General features: G+C 36.2%; 3 protein-coding genes across 3 annotated transcripts; 1 reads left to right on the top strand and 2 right to left on the bottom strand.

Moving 5' to 3' along the window:
- Positions 1-3,022: 3,022 nt before the first annotated feature.
- Positions 3,023-8,978, bottom strand: LOC130738602 (uncharacterized). Its single transcript, XM_057590668.1, has 3 exons — positions 8,849-8,978; positions 8,680-8,747; positions 3,023-5,491 (listed from the first exon to the last, which is right to left on the bottom strand). The coding sequence occupies exon 3, from the start codon at positions 5,455-5,457 to the stop codon at positions 4,564-4,566; it is 894 nt and encodes a 297-aa protein (XP_057446651.1). The 5' UTR covers positions 5,458-5,491; positions 8,680-8,747; positions 8,849-8,978; the 3' UTR covers positions 3,023-4,563.
- An 89-nt stretch (positions 8,979-9,067) lies between these two features.
- LOC130738605 (DNA-directed RNA polymerases II, IV and V subunit 12) lies at positions 9,068-11,717 on the bottom strand. Its single transcript, XM_057590671.1, has 3 exons — positions 11,560-11,717; positions 11,343-11,435; positions 9,068-9,318 (listed from the first exon to the last, which is right to left on the bottom strand). Exons 1-3 carry the CDS (start codon positions 11,597-11,599, stop codon positions 9,296-9,298), a joined length of 156 nt encoding a protein of 51 aa, XP_057446654.1. The 5' UTR covers positions 11,600-11,717; the 3' UTR covers positions 9,068-9,295.
- Positions 11,718-12,515: 798 nt separating this feature from the next.
- On the top strand, positions 12,516-14,113 carry LOC130738603 (putative GEM-like protein 8). Its single transcript, XM_057590669.1, has 4 exons — positions 12,516-13,128; positions 13,353-13,421; positions 13,496-13,770; positions 13,863-14,113. The coding sequence occupies exons 1-4, from the start codon at positions 13,032-13,034 to the stop codon at positions 14,046-14,048; spliced, it is 627 nt and encodes a 208-aa protein (XP_057446652.1). The 5' UTR covers positions 12,516-13,031; the 3' UTR covers positions 14,049-14,113.
- Positions 14,114-14,158: the final 45 nt, after the last annotated feature.

Below are 14,158 nucleotides of genomic sequence, written 5' to 3'. Positions count from 1 at the left end.
GAGTTCTGCGCAAATAAATAAATAAGTAAGAAACATATAAAGTATTTAAGATCTGAACGATAACTTATAAGAAGATCTCACTTGTTAAATAGAATATACATAATATAGAGATATCATGGTTCAAGTTGCCTCCATTTCTTTCCTTCAGTTTACTTATGAGTTATTAATTATTTTACGAGGAATGCATGTGATTATAATATTCTGACTTTCAAGACTTCATATTATATTTAAATGACATACTCATAATATTTATGGTAAAAGCTGTAAATTTATTTTCTCAAACTTGCTTTAGAATTCCAATTGTGTTTCAAAGATCAAAACTCTTTATAGTATAGTACACTACAAGAAAGGGGGTATTATGCACCATCTCATAACCAACTAGGTGGCGCATTTCAGTGTGATCCTTCGTGTTGTGGTCAAATTGGTCCAATATTGATCGTCTCCCACAGTAGAGAACTGGGTAAATAGTCATATTGGTCCCTAAATGTTCCCACCGACTTCAAAATCGTCCCTGAAAGAATTTTATTAGGCTCGCGGTCCCCAAATGTGGCAAAAATCAGTCATTTTAGTCCCTGACGTTAAAAACCTCTTACGGACGTTAATCCAATTAATAAAAGTCAACATTATCTTTCTAAGTTTATTTCACTTTAGTCCCTTTCTTCTTTCTTTCATCATCTTCATCCCCCTTCTTCCATCATCTTTACCAAAAACTCCTCCCCTTCTTCATCAACCCATTATGAAACAAAAATAATAAAAAATCAAATAGAATTAAAAACCCAGAACCTTCTATCATCCTCTCTTCTTCTTCATCATCCATCTTCTTCTTCATCATAACAACTCTCAAACTCTCACACAAAATTATTTAAATCCATAAATCAATAAAATTCTTCAAACTCTCTCCTTAAAATCTCCCAGATCTGACCCTCACCACCATAAGATTGAAACCTGGATCTGCCATATCTACTACCTCCAGGTCTGCAAATTTTCTATTTACTTTTGCAAATTTTCCGGCACGCGTGTGTGTCTGTTATGGACCCAAAATCAGAATCTGAGATTGCAGAGATGGCTGAGAAAAAAGAGAAGAGAGAAATTACAAGTGCTTCAATGATGATAATTGAATGGCAAACAGGAAAAAAAAAAAGAGAGAAGAAAGAAAGAAAATTCTCCTTCCAAGGGTTTTCACTTAAACAAAGAATTCCCGTTGTAAAACCAAGCTAGTGCTCAGTTCTCCAACTACAGCACTTCAGAATAAATCCTCTTCTACCTCTTTCTACTTTTTAAACTAATCACAGACATAATCAATTCTCTTACTACTCTTAATCGACTAACTAGTTGTGCAGCTACTTTTTCTCAATTTCTTTCATTCTTGTGTCCTGGGTCCCATCACCATTTGTGCTTAGGCTTTAAGGCAAGTATAAAGATTAAAGAGAAACTTTCTTTGATTATGGGTCTTTTTGAGGAAAAAGCATATTTTTGTCTGTTGAGAGAAACAGAGAAATCAATATAACATATGATGTATCCGTGTTTCAATTACACACTGAAGAATAAAATTACCTTTCTCATGAGATACACCCCTTATATATATATATGTTATGGTGTTGAAGGTCAGATCTGGGAGATTTTAAGGAGAGAGTTTGAGGATTTTTATTGATTTATGGATTTAAATAATTTTGTGTGAGAGTTTGAGAGTTGTTATGATGAAGAAGAAGATGGATGATGAAGAAGAAGAGAGGATGATAGAAGGTTCTGGGTTTTTAATTCTATTTGATTTTTTATTATTTTTGTTTCATAATGGGTTGATGAAGAAGGGGAGGAGTTTTTGGTGAAGATGATGGAAGAAGGGGGATGGAGATGATGAAAGAAAGAAGAAAGGGACTAAAGTGAAATAAACTTAGAAAGATAATGTTGACTTTTATTAATTGGATTAACGTCCGTGAGGTTTTTAACGTCAAGGACTAATATGACAAATGTTTGCCACATTTGGGGACCGCGAGCCTAATAAAATTCTTCCAGGGACGATTTTGAAGTCGGTGGGAACATTTAGGGACCAATGTGACCATTTACCCGTAGAGAACTCCACCAACTCTTGATTAAGCTATTGAATGTTCATCCAAATAATTAGACCATCAAGTGCGGGTTCTTTGATTGGGTTGCTTACCAATATTTGTGATCCAAAATGCCCCATAAAATTTAAGCTACTCATAAATAACTCTTCTAGTTCATACGATGATAATACTCTCTCAGTTCCTATATAACTGTCACTATTTTGATATTTCTTTTGTTCCTATTTACTTATCACTTTTACAATTACAAGAAAGGTTAATTATACTTTTTCAATTGTACCCTTAACTTATTGTTGGTAGGATAATTAAAAATGCATAATTAATAGGCTTAAAAGCATTTATTGCCCCTGATGTTTCATGTTTGTGCAACTGACAACCCCCATCTATTTTTGTCCATGTTTGTACCCTCAATGTTATAAAGAAGTGTAGCGAGTACCCCTCCGTTAGAGTGACGTTAAAAAGTTAACGGAAGGGGCTGACGTGGCTTTTATTTTTATTTTTTAGACCTGCCACGTGGAAATAACGTTTAAAATTGGGAAAAAATTGTGAGAGAGATTCGAACCCAAGCTCTGGAAGTGGCAAAACCAACACTAAACCAGTTGAGCTACATAAATAATTGTTATATTTTGCAACACAATTTTATTTATATCATTTAGCCTCCTCTAAACCTATACCCAGATCTTCTTCCCACTGCTAACCAAAGCTCCAAACCTCATATTCTGGCAACAGACATAACCAAAGTAAACAAGAAGAGCCTAAGTGGGATGTGCAAATTTCTTCTCCCCCTTTCCTTTTCACAAATACCTGAAGCAACCCATAATCAAGCCCGTGTGAAGATCCAAGTTGCGATGTGCAAATATCTCAGATCATCCTTCCCCCTCTCTCTCTCTCTCTCTCTCTCCTTCTCTTCATCTTTCACCCCCAATTTATGGTAAAACTCCCTTTGAGTGGTTACCGATTGGGTTTCTGGGAAAGGGGTGGGGTGGGTTGCGGTGGTGGTTGGAGGTGAGTGGGTTTCTGGTTTTTGGGGTGGAGGTGGGGTGGGATGCGGTGGTGGCCAGCAGTCGGTGGTGGGGGTTGGGTGATGGCGGTGGAGCAGAGCGGCGCGACGGTGAGGCTGTGGATTAGGTTTCCGATATGGGGGTGGGGTTTGAGAAGGTTTGCAGTTGTGGGTTGCGGTAGGGATGAAGTGAGGTTGGGTGTGGGTGGCTGTTTGAGAAGGTTTGCCGTAGGGATGAAGTGAGGTTGGGCTGCGGTGGCTGTTTGAGAAGGTTTGATTTTGCAGAAAAATGAGATCTATGGGTTTGTTTTTGAGTTCGATTTCTGGTTTTGTTTCCAGATCTGAGAAGAGAAGCACAAATTGATGGAGCGTTGGAGGATCACTTCAAGAGCTCAATGAGTGCCTGAGGTTGTTCCCTGGTTCTTCACTGTATCCGCTAGCTGTTCAAAATCAATCCCTTTTGAGTTTTGTAATTTTGGCTTCACTCTCATGTTAAATTACTGGCTGGTACCATTGTTAAATTACGCCATCGAGAGTGTTCCAGACCTGAAGGCTTACCTAGGTTCCAGGTTCTCCTTGAAGTCTAGCATGAAGCCTCACGAGCTTAAATTCTAGAGGGAAAAGAGTTAGAATCGTTTTTAGAAATTGGGTTTGAGTCTGTGGGTTTTTGAACGGTGTTTTTGGCTGGGTTGTTGGAATCTCATTTCATGGGGTTGTTGTTTATTTTGCTTTTTCGTGTTGCTAAGGAGAGGTAGAAGATTGGAGAAGGAGATGGTTTGGACTATGGAGGTTGGTTCTGATTTTGGGTTTAGTTGGCTATGATGAAGAAGAAGAGCAAGATGTTGAAATCTGGGTTTCAATGTGGTTGGGGATGGAGATGGTAAACACAATGATGAGATAAAGCAGATGATGAAGAATTGAGAAGAACAAGGGGAATAATGATATAAATAAATTTTTGTTCATAATATAACTAATTGATTGTGCAGCTCAAATGGTAAAGTGTGTGTTTTGCAAGTTTGAGGTCTTGGGTTCGAATCCCTTAACCATTTTTCTAAGTTTTGAGTTTTATTTAATGACGTGTCAAATAGGAAAAAAAAAAAAACCACGTCAGCCCCCTCCGTTAGTTTTCTAACGTCAAACTAACGGAGGGGTACTCGTTACACTGTTCTGTTTCATTGAGGGTACAAACATTGACAAAAATAGATGGGGGGTGTCATTTACACGAACCTGAAACATCAGGGGCACCAAATGCATTTAAGTCTAATTAATAAGAGAGATTTTTTTTTGAAAGGTAAAAGTATATAAAAAGATTATCACAAAAAACCCCTAAGGACAGGACCCTCAGGGGGCGAAGATCACCCACTAATAACAAGGCACTTCGACGAACAAAAAGAAGCCCGCTAAACCGAACAGGAACTAAACAGGCAAAAAAACAAGAGCATAGGCCACAAAGAACATCCTAACTCTTTCACAGACATAACCAGGATATACAAGCGTGACTCAAGTCTTAAAATGATCCTCATAGACCTTCTCCAAACCACGGATAGCCTCTATGTCGCTTCTCTCGAACTCTAACCCCAATACTTTGCCAAGCAACCACGTCTTTTTCGAGCGCGTGAAGTAAGGTCCACCACTACCAGGAGAAGCGCCAGCTTCCTCTAAATCCCCCCGCTGCTCCTCGCATCCCAAAATCGGATTACTCTGGTAGGGAGGAGGAACCTTTTTGGGACGCCCACGTCTACGAGGTAACTGAACTTGCTGCTGTACGACACATCCCTCCTCAAGCGCAGAACCAACGACACCCGACCCCCCATCAAAAGAACCCAAAGCTGGGCAAGGAGAGGACACTAACATAACCACTGAGCCCGCCTGCATCGGAGAAACATCAGCAGCAACTGCACAAGAACCAGAGGAGACCAAATCCAAGGACTTAGAGCTCTCCAACAACCCAGAACCACGACTCAAACCTGCAAGACACAAATTCAAAGGAGTAAAAGTCCTCAAAGCATTCCTAACACCCACAGACACCGACAGAAGAGATGGAGCAACAGACAAGATAAGGTCCCGGTGCCAACACCCAACCGAGGACCCTTTGAGAAGAAAAGACAAGCCGTTCACCCAAAACCCCCTCAATCCAAACCGAGAATCAAACGCGTCCTCACCTCCCTGCACAACCTCTGCTACCGCCGCCACAACATCGACTAAGCCGCCTCTGCTACGCCACTCCATCCTAGCCGAACATAGAGCTAAACAGCCGCTGACTTCACCACCTCCCTCTTCTGCTCCTCTCACGATGCTATCCCCACCAAAAACCGCCCTTGCAATCTCTGGAAATAGGAACTGAACCGGAACTCTCGTCCCCTCTTCAAACGAATATCCAACTCCATCAAGCATCCTAACCTCATCCTCAGAAAAAGAAGGCGCAACTCTGCGATAAGGGGTAGATTATGAAGTAATATAGTAATTTTAACAAAACTAGAGTGACAATTATTAAATGACATTCCTTAATACATACTCTCTCCGTTCCTATTTATCTGTCCACTTTGAGAAAAATAATTTGTTCCTATTTAACTGCCCATTTAGCATTTCAAGAGAGCATTAAATGATGTTTTTACAATTAATACCCTTATCAGAATAATAAATGAAGAAAGATAAAATGCAATCTAAAGGGTAAAAATGAAAAATTAATACTACTTTTATGAAAACCAACAAAATTAATTGCACTCCTTAATATGTGTGTTTCTTCTCTTCCCAGACAGTTAAATAAGAATGGAGGGAGTATGTCATAACCTTAAAGTGACAGTTATTAATTTCTTAATTTTGTGGATCCCACATTGTCCCACATATTTATGTTTTTCATTTGTATTTAATTTGATTCAAATTGATATTGTAGATTAAGAGAGAGAAAAAATATTATTTTAATCATAAAGTATGGTTGTATGTAGAAACACCAAACCTTATTTTTAGTCCTCGTAGGATAGCTTAAGTTGTAGGGGCTGGAGGACATATGAGTTGGGTAGAATGGAGGTCTAGGGATGAATTCCTGGTTGGTGCAATTTATCTTTCCGATGTAAAAAAAAAACTTATTTTTAAACTCTTTGGAGCACCATCAATGGTAAAAAAATAACATCCCGTTTGTTAGTCATAAACTCTAATTAAGTTATGCTCTCATGAATAGATTTAAATACCACTTGATGCTAACCTTCCTAATATTAAATAAAAATTGTCAATATTTTTATGTTTGTAAAATATTAAATTATTTATTTTTATTAAAATGATACCCTTCAGTCCTTACTAGGAGACAAATTTGAGGTATAGTTTGACCTTTTTTATACTACATTAGTTATTATTATTGATAAAAATGTCCTCATTCAGGTATCCTACAATTAATTGATTGGATTAATTCTCCCCTTTCCATTCTCTAATTAGGTGGGTTAAAGGTAATTTCATAAAGTTATATAAGTTGGGTTAGTAGAAACTTAATTTTAGCAACTACATTAATTAATTAACTATACTTTTCAGGAAGTGAGCTACTAATTTAGTTTCTATAATAAAATACCAAATTAATATAGTGGTAAACAAGTTAGACATTTTTAAGGGTTAGAATACAAGTTCAATCACATGAAAAATCATTTGTTGGGTGAGACAGTTGCAGTTTCCTGAACAGATGGAGACACCTGTTAAAGACCAATAAAAAAAGTTTTTCTAATAAGAGGGTTGTCTAAATTACCTACATGGTTAATTTAAGCCCCTTCTTATTTTAGAGGAAAAAAAGTTGATTTTTTTAACGTAAAATGGTTAAATATTATGAGGAAATACTGAGAAACTCAATCAAATGACAAGAAGATGAGGCAACCTGACAAAAAGGGCCAAAAATCACATGAAAACCCGAAAGAGGGAAACGACACACGAAAAAGTGAGCAAAGGCAGGACGAGAAGAACATGGCAGAGGCTCGTTGTTGTTAGAATATAATATAAAACCATTAAAGTGATCCTTACCCAACAGCTTAAGCTTTTGGGATAAAGTGGTTATTTGACATGGTATCAGAGCCTCTATGACCGAGAGGTCTAGAGTTCGATCCTTGCTCCCCTCACTTTCTAATTAAAAAGTGGAATTTAATTAAGCACATGGTAGGTGGGCCTGTGCAGTAATCCACGCTTCAAGCCCAAAGGGCTCTTGCGTGAGGGGGCGTGTTAGAATATAATATAAAACCATTAAAGTGATCCTTACCCAACAGCTTAAGCTTTTGGGATAAAGTGGTTATTTGACAGTTGTCATCACACCGCTAGGAAAGAAGGTCCTTGCCGCTTAAGAAGAAGATGCAATGGGAACCCTAGCAGAGGGTATCCGGAAACATGATCCAAAAATGAAGCGATTTCAGTTTCCATATCTATAGCGAAACTTCAAACGATGTTGGAACTTCAAATCTCAAGCTCAAAGAGCTTAATCGAGGTTGGAGCTTCAAATCACTACCCATGATGCAGATCGATGAAAACGATGGTGAAACACTGAGAGACAAGAAAACTCAGAGCAGAACAAAGGCCCAAGGGAAACAGGGGCGGTGGTCACCAGAGATAGGCTAAAAGCCACCACACAGTGTTCGCTGGAGAGAGGGATGGTGGTCTTTCATTTTAACCGCATCTTAGTGAACAAATATGATTATTTACAAAAAAAAAATGTAAAATATTTATAAAATTCCAAACTCACTCATCTTAGACAATCCCATAATAGAAACATGAGGTAGTAGTTTCTAAAAAAGTAATAAGAAGTTTGATATAACATTGCTGCATATCTATTACATAATTAGAACCATACACATATATTTAGCCTCATTTGGAGCTGCAGGAGCCTATTTAAGCTTATCTTATAGCATAAACGATTATGCTAGTGTTTGTGAAACTTTATATAAATAGTTTATGGCCTATGTATAAATTGTTTAGACATTACTTTCATAAGTTATTCAAATTAATGTATCAATAAGAAAAAGTTTGTGTTTATGTATAATATGTTTTCATTTTACTTCAATAAGTTTTTCAAACTAGTTTATGAATAAACATTCATACAATACAAATATTTTCCTCATCACGGCACAATTCTTGAGGTTCTTTATCCTTTTTTCAATTTTAATTTTTAACTGTGATAGTTTAAAAAAAATTCAAGGACGGAGGTCATCATATGATCAGGATATACCATTTGCTAAGGCATTACAGGTTCATTTTAGAACAATAAAAAAAGCGTAAAGAAGGGATGCTCATAGATTGTTTTAGGAGTTTAATTTCTATGTACTGGTTGACAGCGGTACATCATCTGTTTTTCTCTTTTTAGAGTGGGGCTAGTAAATATTTATGTAAACCTTTTAGTTTATTAATTCGCACCTCCTCTTTCACTCAAGCGTTTATAATCATAACAATGCTAAACAGCATATAAAATGGTGTAATCTTCACCTCTTTAATTTATGTTTGTCGGAACTTCAAGCAAAACATGTTTGTGATAGCTTTGGTTGATGTTTTTCCATAAATGACTTCTCTGCAACTACTTTATATGAATTAAAGGGATATACACCTAAAACTCCTTCATTCCAAAACAAGGATAGAGGTGAATAGTAAAGCACATACCACAGTGACACTTCAAAGTGTAGACATTTTGAGGAGAAAACTAAGCGTCTTTTTGCAATCATTATTACCTGATAAATATCACAATTGAAAAAATGCTTTTAGTTGTTCGGGTTGATCTCTCTTGGAAGATAATTCAATTTACAACCGTAAATATCTTCTATGCAATTACCTCAATTGTATCTGCCGCAAGTTTGTGGGTCTTAGTCTAGTTTTGGTTTAATGGTCATCCAAGTATCTACTATTCCACCATAACATATCATCGCCGTTCACACTGTTATGCAATCCAAGACAATTTTATCAAATGTATGAATTTGTGGAAGAAACCACAATGAGGTTTGGTTGCGCAAACTATATTCCTAATTAGTTGACCCATTTTGAGCATCAATACTTATAATAACTGAACCTAATAATTTCTTTAACCATAAAAGCAATGCAAAGTTTCAAACTAATGAACTTGCATATTTGTAATACATTCACATATTTCAAAGTTCTTTTCACAGTTCCTCAATTTAGTAGATATCAGATAATCAAGCACAAGGTAGAAGGTGCTCCAACAATTCCAGTACATGTTTACGATGATTCAGGACATCACGTGCTTAAACTGCAGCAGCTTTCTTCAGCGAGCTTCGTACTGGACAACTGCATAAAAACCAGAATTTATTATTTAGCACTACGTACAACGCTTTAAGAAATTATTGAAAATCATTGCACAGCAGGAAGCCATCTAAAGAATCTAGTAATTAATTTTCTGTGATCCTCATCCAGGCATAACAAAGAGAAGCCAAATTATCCACATATCATCTGAGCTAGTCAGTCATTCATGAAATTTAATGTTTCTTTGGCTAATTTTTTGTACAATTGATGCACAAATAAGAATGAAGGTCAAGATCTTGTAGAAGACTTCTTCATGAAGTATATGGTATTTCTTTCTCCTGGTAGTGTATGAATATGGCCTACAATTAGCCAAGCAACACCCAACAATTTATATATTTTTCCTCTAACAGAAACACATTCAAGCAAAACAGTATTCATTTTTTAATAGCATGCAAGAAGTCGGGTATGCCATTATTCTAGTGATGAATTAAGAAATAAGATTCACAGTAGGATAGATAATCATTATGAGAAAACCCTCTCCAAAGTAGGGATCATGCATGAACTTTAGAAAACTTCTTTACATAATTTGAACTGTGACTACTGTGACAACCGAGTGTTTGATATCTTCTATGTATACAATTTACAACTTTCAATTAGGCAAAGTTCTCTAATTGGCTCATTTTGGAGGAACATTTTCTTTTTTAATTTGCTTAGAAAAATCATTTTTGCCAAGTAGAGACCTGGAGTGCTACTTCTTTGGACCCCTGGATAGGCAATAGCGCAATGGGTTAAGAACAAATAGAGCAACAAGAGTTGGATACCCGAAGTCTACTAGGATAGACAGAAAAATTTCATGCCAAAGCAGACCAATTGGTATGAAGAAGACATAGGTGTACTACAAAGGCAGAGCTCCTCAAGGAATCAGAGCTAACTGGGTAATGCAAGAGTATATCGCGTTGATGACAAAGATGAGGAGTTCACCTCTGGATTACATATATAGAAACTATGCACATATTAAGAGTATATTGTAAAGCTCTTGAATCTTACACTCTGTTTGGTGGGAGATGCTTTGGGTAGAGAGAGTGTGCCAAGAGAGAGTTTGAAGAGAGAGAGGTCACCTACCCGTGTTTGGTTTGCTCACTCTAGCGAAGAGAGAGTTTTGAAATGTGGGCCCAGCTTGCTTTTTCAAGTCTCTTCAAATTGAAGAGAAAGTGGCAAGATGACATGCATTCATTGTTTAATATCATTTATGTCCTTATTCTATGATTCATAAACAGCCACTAACTACGGTTTCATCCATGGGCAAAAATGTTATTTTATAAAAAAAAATTTTATCTTTTCTCTTTTTCTATAATCCACATCATTCTTTCTCTTCTATCTCTTTTCTCTTTCTATCACACCAAACAACCTCTAAAATGTACTCTATTTCTCACATATTTCTCTCTACTCAACTTCTCTCTTCTCTACTCTCTCTTCTTTATCTCTCTCTACTCTACCAAACGAAGCCTTAATGTCACCCACACAACAAAAAATTATTTCAAAAAAGCGACAAAAGTCCTATCTTGCTTATGAATCCCAATTCCTAAGTGCTATGTTAGAGTTCAGTTCTGTAACTGTACTTCTGGCTACATAACAGAGCACGAACACGGTACCCCTGCCCATTTGTTTCTCCACATGCTCATGCCTTAGCACTTATCCTAATTTTTTGAACTCTGAATCTAAAATTCAGACAAAAGTCCTCCTTTACATTCTTACAAAAAATCAATTCTCTATCTGGGCCTTTTACAAATTACAAGTAATCCATTAACCATGCCATACCCAACCACATAAACAATTTTCCTTTCTCAGTCCTACAAATTACACTTAAACTAGCAACTAGAACAAAACCAGAGGCTTCACTTTTAATTTACACTATTTGTTAACCAAATTGCTAAAAAAGGTTTCACTTTATAAACTCAACAATTCTACCAACCACTAACAAATTACTAAACAACAGCACATTCTTAATACAGTGATGCTCTCAACATAACTATAAAACACAGAAAATTCAATAGCAAAGTGAAACTTACTGCGACGAGTGCGCTTCTTGTAAAGGATACGGTAACCGCACTCACGGCACTGTATAACATCACCAGGCTTCAGCGTATTCTCCATTCCACAATCTGCAGAAACACACATCAAAAATCAAATTCAACAAACCCTAATCAACTCAGAGAGAGAACGCTTTGTTTTTCATGGGAGAGAAAAAAGAGAAGAGAGAGATGATGAGAGCAGAGAACAACGAACCTCCGCAGATGTAGCTAACTGGCTCCGGTTGAGGGTCCATGGCGGTTACGGCGAACGGCGACGGAAGAAGGTTCGAGACTTGGAGGTTGTAGAGCTGCACCACCGCGATGAGAGAATGGCGTAAAGTCAAGAGGTTTTACGTTTTATAGTCAACAATTGGGCTTCAAATTGATCTATTGGCCCAGGCCAAATTCACAATTTGATTAGTTTTCAAATACCAAAAACAAATATTGGACAAAAGAGGGTTTCTTTTTCTTTTTATAAAATCTAAACATCTTTCCTCTGTATTTTATTAAAATATGTTATTATTTTTTTTGAAACGTAAAATAAAATGTTTTAATTAAATTAATGATAATATTTTTTAAAATGTTCAAAGATATTTTAGTATTCTTTGAAAAAGTTCAAAATAATATTTTTGACAAATAAATCATGTTAACCTTGTTGGGTCTAGTGGTAAGCAAGTTAGATCTCGTAAGGATGAGAGTCAGGCAAACCTCAGAAAAGATATTTATTGAGAAGAACATGCAACCATTTTTTGTAGCGGTTGCGACATAGAACTTGTGTTTCAACTATGTGGCTCATTGCTTAGATAAGTTCTTGTCTCATGTTGGTTTGAACATCTAATTTTCTTCTTTTATTGATGTTGATTTTATTAATATATCCCTAATTGCATAGTCTCCTTAATACCTAAGATATATTTCCCTAATTTGAGTGTCATAAAGATTTAGTTTTAGTTATACCATATTCTTCAATATTCTCCTTAGAATATATATTTTTTAATTTGGTAGAGATTTCGTTCTTCTTATACCCCAAATTCTCCAATATTCTCTAACAAATGAGATGGTAGACATAAGATATTAAAATTTGAATCTTTCATAATTTGCTTATAAAATATACATTCGTACTGATTTGTTTAAAGGAAATTAGTATGATAAGAATTTGAACATTCTTACCTTCTAGACATTCAATGCATTGAAGAACTGTTCATTTTACAAGAGTCAAGGATAGCCATGCTTAGGTCAACCAACTATTGAATTGATTTATCAAAGTCAACACCAAAAATTTTGCAACCTTCTTTTTAACTAGGAAAAAGTTGACTTTCTACTCGCCTTATTCGGCTTACATTTCAAATATTTCAACCCTGTGATTTTCCAGACTCAGAAACAATGCAGAATGGTATAGGCATTAAGAGAATGATTTGCCTTAATTAGTTACTAGAAGCATGCTAATTGCTAACTGTAGTATCATAATTATTAAATTCTCAGGCCTAGTTATTATGGCGTGTAACGAAATATTAAAGAATTTTGAATGTGTTTCTATAGTTATAAATAAGACTTTAGAATTTTATACGCAAGGTTTTCATCCATTTCCACAAAGCTTTCCTCGGCCAGCTATTACAAGAATTGCAAATATAATCCCAGTATATTTTCAAGAACTCCAATTTGCATAGCAGATTTCTGAAATTTCACTCAATGATGAAGTCTTTCGGTACCTCTCCTGGGAGATGTTTTACTTTTCATCAGCCTGATGACAATTCTGGTACCTCTACTTCAACCTCCACCAAATCAAGTAAGTGCATCCGTCTATAATTGATTCTAAATGCAAAATCAATTCTCGGAAGAAGCTTTTTTAACTAGCTTCTGTGTTCCAGAATTGATTATGAGGAAATAGAAGCTGATCCAAATATGCCATAGATGCAGCTTTTCTTCATTTGGTTTCTCTCATCACATCAATATATACTCTACCAATAACAAAATATGTAAGGTATTCTTTTAATCTCTTATTCACTGCAGACAAAGAAAATTCCAAGAAGGGCACAAGAAAGGAAAACAGTAGTCTTGCGTATAGGATTCATGAACATGGTAAGTACTCAAAGTTTAGAGATCACACTAAGAAAAGTGAATCCTTTTGATTAATGTACACCGTGTGTTTGCAGTAAAATTGGGTCCTAAACTGTCTGAGACTCTGAAAGGTAAGTTGAGTTTGGGTGCTAGGATTATACAAGAAGGAGGGAGAGAGAACATTTTCAAGCATGTTTTTGGGATGCAAGAAGAAGAGCAATTCTTGAAGGCTTCTCAATGCTATTTGTACACGACAGCTGGTCCTATTGCTGGAATTCTCTTTATCTCCACAAAAAAAGTTGCATTTTGCAGTGAAAGCCCCACATCGTTCTGTTCTGAAGCTGGAGAGATAGTTAAAGCACCTTACAAGGTAAATCTTGAACCAAATTAACTTTAAGCTTAAACGAATCAGTTCATATAATTGCTATTTTTCTGATAGCAAGGTTGCTGTTATGTATGCAGGTTTTGATACCAATTGAGAAGGTAAAAGAGGTGAATGAAAGCATGAATGTGAACAAGTTAGAACAGAAATACATAGAGGTAGTGACTAAGGATGGCTCTGAGTTTTGGTTTATGGGGTTTTTACGGTATGAGAAGGCTCTCAGGAATCTCAAGAAAGCTGTTTCAATGGGAAATAGTTGTAAATAGGGGAAATTGAACATTGTAGTTAAGTCTCTGGATGCTTGAGATATACATATAGTAGCTTGGTTTTAGTAATTTTTTTGCAAGTTTGAATGGGATATTAAGCATCTTAAGTT

Source organism: Lotus japonicus, chromosome 2 (genome assembly GCF_012489685.1).
Source record: "Lotus japonicus ecotype B-129 chromosome 2, LjGifu_v1.2".
Classification (NCBI taxonomy): Eukaryota; Viridiplantae; Streptophyta; class Magnoliopsida; order Fabales; family Fabaceae; genus Lotus; species Lotus japonicus.
The sequence above is the reverse complement of the archived record's forward strand: the minus strand, read 5'-3'. Positions and strand labels throughout refer to the sequence as shown.